General features: G+C 36.6%; 1 protein-coding gene across 1 annotated transcript in view; it reads left to right on the top strand.

Annotated features, from left to right (window-relative positions):
• PDE1A (phosphodiesterase 1A) overlaps positions 1 to 12,004 on the top strand; it is a 294,992-nt gene that overhangs the window by 249,064 nt on the left and 33,924 nt on the right. Inside the window, exons 12-13 of the mRNA XM_069577054.1 lie at positions 35 to 155; positions 1,568 to 1,713. Coding sequence (XP_069433155.1) covers positions 35 to 155; positions 1,568 to 1,713 — 267 coding nt within the window. The remainder of the gene's footprint in view (positions 1 to 34; positions 156 to 1,567; positions 1,714 to 12,004) is intronic.

Consider the following 12,004-nt stretch of genomic DNA (forward strand, 5'->3'; position numbering starts at 1 on the left):
TTATTGATATTTATTTATGTTTTTGCTTTTGTAGGTTTCATTGATTTCATAGTAGAACCAACATTTTCTCTTCTGACAGACTCAACAGAGAAAATTATTATTCCTCTTATAGAGGAAGACTCGAAAACCAAAACTCCTTCCTATGGAGCAAGCAGGTTTGATTGTTTTCTTTTTGTGTGTCTTTTCTCTTTTACTTATAATTATCTTTATTATTCCTTACATTAAGCAGGAAATTCTTAGAAGAATTACTAGGTAGTATTGCCACCTAATGGCTCTATAATATATTGCATCTGCCTTTGAAATTAGGAACTTGATGTCCACTAGAAAAAATATCCAAGTTTAATACTAAGGAGTATTACAGAATCATATTCAGTACTCAGGAGAATAAATATTACTTGAATTTTTATTGAAATGTGTGAATTACATCCTGGATATATTAACATAGCCAATCGTGGTAGGCAGTTGGGAGAGGGGAATTGTGTTGTGTTGCTAACAAATCAATCACAGTCCACTTGTATATCTAGAAAGATGCCTACTTCAAAGTTAGCCTTTTAGATGACATGAATACAATGGATCTGGATAATGTGTAATAGTAAAGTCCATTTATATACAATTTAAAACATTTCGACCTAGATTTTTTAATTGATAAATGTGTTAAGGATATTATTATTATTATTATTATTATTAACTTTATTTTACTTTACAATACTGTATTGGTTTTGCCATACATTGACATGAATCCACCACGGGTGTACATGCGTTCCCAAACATGAACCCCCCTCCCGCCTCCCTCCCCATAACATCTCTCTGGGTCATCACCGTGCACCAGCCCCAAGCATGCTGTATCCTGCGTCAGACATAGACTGGCGATTTGATTCTTACATGATAGTATACATGTTACAATGCCATTCTCCCAAATCATCCCACCCTTTCCCTCTCCCTCTAAGTCCAAAAGTCCGTTATACACATCTGTCTTTTTTGCTGTCTTGCATACAGGGTCGTCATTGCCATCTTTCTAAATTTAAGGATATTATTTAAAACGTCCAGTTGCAGAAAAATTATGCTAAATTCTTGCCCATATGAACACATAGCTGTTCCTAATAACATACCAACAGGGTCCTTAAATGTTTCCCTAGTGAAGAAACAGAGGAATGTTCTACCTGAGAAAGATCAAATGATGGAAGGAGGGGCAGGGACAGTCATCTGACTTTGAGCTCCAGAATGCTGGTGTCTCTTTTGTGATGTTCACCAGTGGACTCACCACTAAGTCAGCTTGTCTCAAGATTCTGCTCCTCTATTTAGGCCTCACCCACTGCCATCCCCACCCCATAACACATGCTATGGGATTATGACCTGCTGCTCTGGCCCGTCCACGAGGGGAGGAAGGTGCAAGGTGAGCAGCACTGGGCCTGAGCACTGGGCCTTCCTGCTTCTCCAGCTGGTTTTGTAAAGTGTTTCAGGCTTTGCTTCCTTGTCCCTTATTCTGCCCTTGGCATTTTCTGGTTTCTTTGGTTGTTACTATTAGCTCAATAACCTATATGTTATCTCACGTTGCTGATTCCTTTAGACGATCAAATATGAAAGGCACCACAAATGATGGAACCTACTCCCCCGACTACTCCCTTGCCAGCGTGGACCTGAAGAGCTTCAAAAACAGCCTGGTGGACATCATCCAGCAGAACAAAGAGAGGTGGAAAGAGTTAGCTGCCCAAGGTACAGTTTATGAGGCCTTCCTGCCATCCCTCTCTGTCCTAATGCCTCCTCTGTGATGCTGGATTGTGTTTCACCCTAGATTTCCTCTTTTACAAAATATGCAAGCTCTTAGAGGTATTTATAACTTGGCTATTCATAAGAAAATTGACTATTCATAAGACTTTGACTATTCATAAGAAAATTGGTTTGTCTGTTAAATATAAAGAAATTCTGCTCTGTTTGTGCCATGTAGGCTGTAGAGCTATTGACGTGGGTGACAGTCAAGTGGATGTGAAGGAAGGATGGGACAATATAAGAGTGACTAAGCTTTACATGGCGCAGTAGCCTCCTATTCATTTCTAGAGGTGCTTTTGATCCTGTGTTCAGGCTTTCCACATAGATTTTGTGTTGCACTAGGAAAGCAAGACTTTGTGTCAGAGATTTGAGTTGTTTTTTTTTTTTTCCCAGCTTTATTAAGTTATTTCTTTGGCTGACAGTTTCACTCATGAGTTGGAAAGGTCATTTGTAATCTGCTGCTGAAGAAATATGTTCCTGGAGTATTGTAGGTGCTTTAAAGTTATTTATTGAATGTGTTTTTGAAGGAGAGTGAATGAATAAACTTCGCTTTGAATCTATTAATTCAGAAAGGAAAACAAATGAGCATATTTTCAGAAATAGAAAGAAGACAGGAGGGAAACAAGATTTCTGAAATGCCTCCTATGTACCAGGCATTTTACATGTATTATCCTATTTTCTTTTCAAGTGGAAAATATTACGTTCATTTTACAGTCTAGAAATAGAAGCTCACACAGCTTCTAAGCACTAGAGTCAAAACTGATTCTCTACCCAAGGTTTTTCCCACTGCATGCTATTATACTGTCCCATATCTTTCAATAAAGTATGAAATATTTGAGTTGAATATGAGTTGAAATGAGTTGAAATATTTATATTTATATAAAATAATGAGTTGAAATATTTATATTCAACAAATCCAAGAATCCAATTGACCAAAATGCACTCTTCTCTAAGAAAGTTTTAACTAAAATGAACAACAGTGAACCCCAAACATCAATCCATCACTTAGAATCTATTTGTTATAAAGGAAGCTCTGTGTCAGAATTGGATTAAGTACTACAATTGCTCTCTTTCTAACAAAATTTATTGTGTTGCACACAGAGATAAATTTTAGATTTACATGAAGTTCTCAACTTACATTTCTGAAATTGAGAAATAATAACTCAGTCCTGCAGGTATAAAATATAGAACCAAGATTTGAAGATAGGAAGTCTGGCTTTAAGCAAATTAAAATCATAGAGCATTTTAATAATATAATTTCCAAGAGTACTTAAGTAGAGCATTCGTTGTTTGAATAAAGAAACTTACGTTGAATTTTATTGATAAAATTACATACTTGGTTTCTATTTCCAATGCAATGGTAAACTAGATAAACTTAAAGAAATATGGTAAAAGACAACTAGCAATGCTGGATGAAATATTGCTTAAAAGAAATTGGCCCCCATAGTGAAAGTGAAAGTGTTGGTCGTATCTGACTCTGTGAACCCATGGACTGTAGCCCACCAGGCTCCTCTGTCCGTGGAATTCTCCAGGCAAGAATACTGGAGTGGGTAGCCATTTCCTTCTCCAGGGGATCTTCCTGACTCAGAAATCGAACCCAGGTCTCCAGCACTGCAGGCAGATGCCTTACCATCTGAGCCACCAGGGAAGCCCTGGCACCCATAGACCTGTTCAAATAAAGATAAAACAGAAATTCAGAGAAATAAAGAAACTTCGGAGCCAGGATCTCTCCCGAGGGCATCTGTTTACTGAAGTCATGGGTTTGCAGACTCAGTTTACTACCACACTGGGTTTATGCCAGAAGCGCAAATTTGGTTTTACATTTAAAAATTCTATTACTGCACTCATCATATTAATGATAAAAGGAGAAAAATGTAAGACCTCAAGAGAGGCAGAAAGAACATTCAAGAAAATCCAGTATCCATCCGCTTTTTAAATTCAGAGGAACATTCTTAATCTATTAGTTTTGTTTTCCCACTTGGTTGCCTTCATTCTTACTGCTTAAGGTTTCTTTTTTATCCAAATATATTTCTTTACAGTTTGAATATTTGTACTCTATTCCTATCATTTTCATGATTAATTATAAAATGTTAAATCTAATAATAATAATAGTAATCAATAACCAATGGTAAATAACAGAAAAGTTGACCAGTAAGTTTACCTTTCCACCAAACAACAGAGAAACCTTAAAAAAATTTTTAACTGATATTTTATTTTTAAACATTTTAGAAATAGACTTTATATTTAGTAATTAAAATTTAAAACATCTTGAAATTCAAGAGGACAACGTCTTTTTAACATTGTTTTGAAAAATCAAGCTCGTACAGGAAGACCCCTCCAAGGTTCTTCCTCTGCCAGCCAGATCTGTTCCTCAGATAACCATAGGAGAGCTATATCAGACCTTCCAGGCCTATTTGATTGCTGGGAATTTTTGTTGTTGTTGTTAAATCCTGATGGTCTAGCAGTGGTCCAAACTTGGACCACAATCTCAGGCTTGCAAAGCTGTGGGGTTTCCACATTTGTTCTAAACTAAATCCACCACTTTATATTGGAGAAACTGTTTTTTTTCTTTCTTTCTTTTTTTTTTTCTGTCTTATCCCAACACAAATTGCGTCTACCTGTGGGAGCAAAGCTGGTTTCCATTCTCAAGCTGGTGTTGGTGGGGGAGGTTGAGAGCAGCTCCAGGCAAGAAGGTCCAGATTCCTGCTGTTTGTACCAGAATCTCTAGGAATTTTTCAAGAATAAATGCTTCTCAAAGTGTCGTGTTGCCTTGATTGATTTCCAGTGTGATGGAATAATTGTTTTTGTTCATGTTTTCCGATGCTGTGCTTCCTTTCTGTGCAAACCAACAGGAAGTCCTCACTCTCCACATTGGTTTTGGGAAAATTAAATGAGTTGATTTATATAATTTTTTTACAGGTACCTGAAATAGTAGCCATTAAATGAATTGGCTTTTATTATTGTAATTATTACTTACTGTGCTTCTGCTATGTGTCCTAGGAATTAGGAGTACAGTAAAGAACAACAAAACAAAACAGAAAAACTAGAAACACTTACCTTCAAGAAAGAACTCACATTAGGAGCAAGATTACAATTTTAAATAAGGTGCATAGGAAAGATTTTACTGAGAAGGTTAATGCAAATAAATACAGGAAGGAGGTTAGAAAGACCTATGAGGAGGTCTGGTGTAAGGGGTGGGGAATAAGTTTTCAGACAGAGGAAATGACCAGCACTGGGAGGTGGTGCTTGGCTGACATGCGAGAAATAACAGGAGGCAAATGAAACAGGGAAATTAGGCAAGTGGGAATAATGTAGGCAATGTGATAGATGGGTAATGTGATGCTACATCATTGGTTTGGGTCCAAGAGAGAAAGGAAACCTAATATATTTCAAAGAAGAAAACTAAAATAATACGAACTGAAATTTTAAAAGGATTCCTCTGACTACAGAATGGAAACCATTATGTTTGTTAGGTAAAAATGAGAGTGGTGAGAAGGAGGCAAGAAGCTGCTGTTCATGACCCAGAACAAAGATGTGGGCTCATTACAGGTAATAGTGGTGGACAGACAGTGTCTAAACTGTGGATACCTGATCCAATAGGCATGAGTGGGAAGGGACAGCACAGAGATTGGACTCTGGATATATTCTGAAAGTAGAACTGGAAGAATTTGTTAATAGATTAGATGTGCTGTATGAAGTCCAGAGAAGAGTCGAGAATAATGCCAGAGTTTTCGGTTTTCTTAAATGTTAACGGTGTATGAGTAACTTGCTATAGTCATTTTGCAGAACACTTTGGCATTCTCTAGCAAAGCTGAGGATGCAATGCTATATTTCCCCCAGATCTCACTTGTATGTTTTTACCTTAGAGAGACTTTTGCTCTTGTGCATCAGAAGACATAAAACATTCATTGCAGCATTGTTCATAAGTGCAAAAAACCTAAAAACAGTGGCAAAAATGGATTCATAAACTGTGATTCTTATTCATGTTCATATAGCTGTTAATATAAACCTTCACTGTGAATATTAACAGGGATGAAAGATACAAATAATATTAAGCAAAATATGCAGCTGCTGCATAATGTAGCAAGACACCATTTATAGAAAGTTTAAAAAACCAAAAACTGAATAATACATTTTAGAATACACAATAAAGAATGTAGGGGAAAATATTCATCATTGTTCTAGGGAAAGGATGGAGAATTTATTTAGGAGTTAGTAATATTTTACTTCTTTAGTTGAGTTCTAAATGAACACCGATGTTCATTTGGTGATTATGGTTATGCCTAACATACATGCTTTATATATGTAATATAATCCATTTTATGAATAGAGTATTTTATAATAAAAGATTTTTAAATGTGATATGCTGCAAAAACACAGCAACCAAAACAGTTATCTGTTTTGAAGTCAGTGTGTATCAGATACTGCCACTGTAATTTCCCATTGCCATCATCTCTGGCCTGAAATATACTGAAGATGGTTTCCGTATTATAATTGCATTAAGATGAAAATAAGCAGGTTATATGATGCTGAGAACTTTGGAATAGTAATTAATCAAGGTTCTGAGCAAATGTTTAATCATCATTGTGCTACCTCTGGACTTCCCTGGTGGCTCCGACGGTAAGAGCATCTGCCTACAATGCAAGAGACCCAAGTTTGATCCCTGGGTCAGGAAGACCCCCCTTGAGAAGGAAATGGCAACCCATTCCAGAACTCTTGCCTGGCAAATCCCATGGACGGATGGAGGAGACTGGTAGGCTACAGTCCATGGGGTCACAAAGAGTCGGACATGACTGAGAGACTTCACTTTCACTCTCAGGCTACCTCTGAAACCGTATTTCATAGTTATCTCAAAAACATCCCACTGATCCTAGAGCCGTGGATGGTATGGATGACTAGGTTCTATGGTAGGTAGCTCCTGGGTCATCAGTAAAACACTTTTAAAAAGAAAAATTTCATTCAATAAGTCTTCAATTCAGGATCTGAGAACATCTGTTAAAGATTATTGTAAGAAAATTCATTCCTTTTTTAAAATCTGTTTTAAACTTTAGACTTTTTATTTTATATTGAGGTATAGCTGATTAACAATGTGATAGCCTCAGGTGAAGAGTGAAGGGACTCAGCCATACATATACATGTATTCATTTCCCTCCAAATACCTCTCCCATCCAGGCTGCCACATAACATTGAGCAGAGTTCCATGTGCTAAACAGTAGATCTTTATTAGCCATCCAGTTAAAATATAACAGTGTGTACATGTCCATCCCAAACTCTCTAACTCTCCCTTCCCCTGTCCTTTCTTCTGGCAACTGTTCATTCTCTAAGTCTGTGCATCTCTTTCTCTTTTGTAAGTGCATCTGTATTATTTATTTTTAGATTCCACATATAAGGGATGTTGTACAATATTTCTTCTCTGACTTCACTCAGTACGACAATCTCTAGGTCTATCCATGTTGGGGCAAATGTCAGTATTTCATTCTTCTTCGTGGCTGAGTACTATTCCATTGCATACACGTGCCACGTCGTCTTTAGCCATTCCTCGGGATCATTCAGGTTGCTCCCATGTCTTTGCTATTGTCAACAGCGCTGCAGTGAACATGGGGTGCATGTATCCTTTTGGATCATGTTTTTCTCTGGATATATGCCCAGGAGTGGGATTGCAGAGTCATATGGTAGCTCTATTTTTATATTTTTACACATTCCTTTTTGATACAGGGTATTTTCAAAAAGTAAAGCCCTTGAATGGCAAACACAAAAAGGAAAACAAATGCTTTCTTCCATCCCAAACTCATTTTGGTTAAAGGTATCCATTTAGAGTGAGTGAATGCCTTCATTATCTATTCAGCCTTCCTTAGCATCTTAAGTCTTTGCCCAATCTCTACCTTCTTCTGTACTACTCAAGAGCAGACAGGAGATTTTAACAGAGTATGTGGCTGTCTTTCTACTGAGGCATGTGGAGGGAAATGGTGGAGAGAGTCACTTTTCTATTTCTATCTATGGATTTTCAGACAAATCACATAACTTTTCTTACCCTCGATAAATGTTATTATTGGGAAAATCATATCTTTCCTAATGAAGGAGCAAATATTTCCATAAATTCTGATCAGTCTGCATTTATGCCCCAGAGTTCTGAATGTCTATAGTGCAGCATTGAGAACAAGACATCAAGGAAATGAGAAAAGAGAGTACATTTGATGGCCAATGGGTGAGAGATACTCCCAGTTAACCGCCAAGAAAATCCTTTACAGAAAAGAAATGTATTCTTTATAAAGTGCCACATAAGAGTCTCATTTTCACTGGTGACCTGCCTTCCTATGTCTTGAACAATGCCTGTGTCTGAAGCTGAGATGGAGGAGTAGATTAGATTTTGTTTAGAAGAGCCCCAAGTGGCAAGCACAAATATCTGTTCTCCCTTGAAGCGAAAGAGTTGTTTTTTTAAGTCACCTGAGAGTCTGGATTCTCTTTAGACATGAGAATTCCAAACTGACCTAGGTCCACTAAAACGAAAATCATAAATGAATCCCAGATCTGTTTTCTTTCCTATCTTCTCAAAGAGAGTGTGTACTTGAGAAGAACTAGTTATGTCCCAGGGTGAAATCTGGGTGGTCAGTCTGGAATGGAATGCACTATGTTTCTTACTGTACTGAGTAATTTTATGATTTATTTAATATTGATTCAAACCCCAAAACACTAGGCACAAAGAAGATTAAGAAGTGGAAAAGGAGGCAACGTGAGAACTGAGACGCTACTGGAGTCGCATTGTGCGCAAATCACAGCTGTTTAGAACCAGAAGGAAACCTAGAGCTAGCTTAAGGCAAGCGTGACATTTTAGAATATCTATTAAAAATGTCAAACACACCAGTGCTTTCTAGTTTCTTTTTGTGACATATTCCCTACGTAGTTGCTCTAGAGGCATAGAATGTGTTCAGTATAATATCATTCATCTGAAACTTTTGAAACTTACTTTGGCTCAGTAGTTCATATGCTCCACCAAAAAAAGGAAAATAATGGAGTCTTTATTAGAATCTCTTTGATATAAATGTGGGGGAATTGTCATCTTTATAGTATTAAGTCATCTTATTCATATTTATCTTGTCATTCTTATGTCTTCTTTCATGTTTATCAGAAACTTATTTTTCTTTGGTAATAATGACAATAGTAATGATGACAGAGAATACTCATTAGTGATATTAGATGTTAGGTACCCTACTAAGCATGTAATATATTATGTAATCACTTAATATTTATGATTAATAATACTATGTTTAAAGTTCCTGAATATAGTCTGTTGGACTTTCCATCAGTACTTTATATTTTTATTGCTTTGTGAATGAGTATTTCTTGCCGGTGTATAGAAATACCATTTGCCTTTGCATACTTCTCTTTTACAAATCTCTGGAGAAGGCCATGGCAACCCACTCCAGCATTCTTGCCTGAAGAATCCCATGGACAAAGGAGTCCATAGAGTTGCAAAGAGACAAGACTGAAGTGACTTAGCAGGCACACACAGGCACTTCTACAAAGGACAGTTTTTTCTTCTCCAAATGCATGCCTTTTATGATTGTTTCTTTTGAGATAACTATGCTAGCAAGTTTATCTAGAATGACCTGAAATGAAAGTAATGATGGCATTCAACTTGTCTCTGAATTTAAAGGAAGATGGTTAATGTTTCAGCATAGTGTGATAGACCTTAATTTCTTTGATCTGCTCTTTATGAGGTTAATTATATCCCCATCAATATTAAGAAAATAAATTTGAAATAAAACATTTAGTTTTAACAAATGCCTTTTCTGTAGCTTTTTAAAATAATTCACATGATTTTTCTTTTTAATTAGTTCATACAGTGAATTATATGAATAGATTTTCTAATGTTGAACTACCTTATATTTCTTGGATAAACTCAATTGTTATGTATCACCTTTGTTATATATATATATATATATATATATATATATATATATATATATATATATAAACTTTGGCTTGCATTATAAAATTTATATTTGTGGATGAGATTAGCTGTTGTTTCCCTTTCTCATACTGACCTTGTCTAGTTTTAGTACTGAAATTACAGTAGCCTTATAAAATGAGTTGGAGTTTGAAAATTCTTGACTCTAAGTGAAATTAGTAGGACTACCTTTAAAATACCAGTAAGCTCAGTGTTTTACTTGTGGGTTAGTTTTTATCTGCTAATTCAGTTTCCTTAATCTTTACATAGAATTTTTTTAATTATTTAGTGTTCAGGGTTTTTAAAATTTTGTGAGATGCAGCATATTGCAAAAGAATATATAAAAACATATATGTAGTATTTATAAGTTAATAAGAAAGTATACATTATCTTAATAGACAATCATTATAGTGGCCTATAAGCAATAGTGGGCTTCCCAGGTGGTGCAAGTGTAAAGAACCCACCTGCCAATGCAAGAGACAAGAGACCCCGATTCGATCCCTGGGTGGGGAAGATCCCCTGGAGGAGGTCATGGCAACCTTCTCCAGTATTCTTGCCTGGAGAATCCCATGGACAGAGGACCCTGTCGGGCTACAGTTGATAGGGTCACAAAGAGTCGGATATGATCGAAGTGACTTAGCATGCATACACACACATGAAATAGTATGCTAGCAAAATTTAACAATTAGCTCAAAAATGTGTGCACACACACATGTGTACATGTATATATATATGTTTATTATACAAGTTTATTACTATAAAGAATGTATAACACATCATTTATAAGTACTAATAAACAGTAGTCTTATAAATTCTGTCTAGCTAATTGATTCTCTCAGAATACTTTCACCAATTTTTGACAAACTCTTGTGTCTGTTGTCAACTTATGGTTGCAACTGACGAATGGGTGTCATTCAGAATGATTTTTTATTTATGTCAAGAAGGAAGATGAATGTACAGAAATACATGTCTGAATTTAAAAAACATGACAGGCATATTCAACTTCACTTTTTCATCAGAGATGCAGATGACTTCTTTGTCGCTTAATTGGATAATAGTATTTGAAGAGTGGGGGGAAATTCCCTCAATATTTTGTACTATTTATAATGTAGCAACTCTAGACATGATACACTTTTAAATTCAATCTTTATTTTTATCATTATCTCCACCATTTTAGACAGGAATAAAACAAGAAATCAAGCCCCAGTCTGGAAGGTTTGATGATATCCATGGTGTGAATATTCCCACCATGGCCTGTTTCAAGCTGTCTATATAAATTTCTTTAAACATGGAGTTGGGAAATGGCAGAAATAATTAAGCTCATAATATAGATAATAGTAAAATGTATCAAAATAATTATCACATGATGGTTTCTAAGTGCCACCTTTGTTTTGAATATGATTTATTTAATTGTAAGTTTATATAATTTTACTTTTAAGAATGTCGATTTGACAAATAGCTTGTAAATTTTCTAAAATGTGACAGTTGGTTTTGATGCAGTATGCTACCATGTATAGAGCTTTATATAATCTGCCTTCACCTCCTTCATCTTGCTGATTCAGTTTCCCTTGCCCCCTGATAATCCCCACCGTTTTCCCATAACACATCACTCTCTGGCCTATAAATAATTGACTTATTAGCTTTAATTTTTATTGTCTCTCTTGTTGTCATTGTTGTTCAGTTGCTCAGTCATGTCCGACTCCTTGTGACCCCATGGACTGCAGCACACCAGGCTTCCCTGTCTTTTACACCCAGAATTTGCTCAAACTCATGTCTACTGAGTCAGTGATGCCATCTAGCAATCTCATCCTCTGTTGCCCCCCTCTCCTCCTGCCCTCAATTATTACCATTATCAGGGTGTTTTCAGTTCAGTTCAGTTCGGTCGCCTGGCTGTCTGACTCTTTGCAACCCCATGGACTGCAGCACACCAGGCTTCCCTGTCCACACCAGCTCCTAGAGCTTACTCAAACCCATGTCCGTTGAGTTGGCGATGCCATCCAACCATCTCATCCTCTGTCGTCCCCTTCTCCTCCTGCCTTCAATCTTTCCCAGCATTGGGGTCTTTTCCAATGAGTCAGTTCTTTGCATCAGGTGTCTTTTTCCCAATAAAAATAAGGTTGGTGAGGACAGAGGTGTGTGCTTTAATCACTAATGTATCCCAAGATGTGAGAACAGTAGCTGTCACAAATTTGAAACTCAAGCAATTATATGGTGAAAGAAAAATAGGAGGCAGAGGAGGTGGGGGGACAAAGCGGGGAAGAAGAAGGAGCAAAAGAAAAAAGATGGGAA

Source organism: Ovis canadensis, chromosome 2 (assembly GCF_042477335.2).
Source record: "Ovis canadensis isolate MfBH-ARS-UI-01 breed Bighorn chromosome 2, ARS-UI_OviCan_v2, whole genome shotgun sequence".
Lineage (NCBI taxonomy): Eukaryota > Metazoa > Chordata > Mammalia > Artiodactyla > Bovidae > Ovis > Ovis canadensis.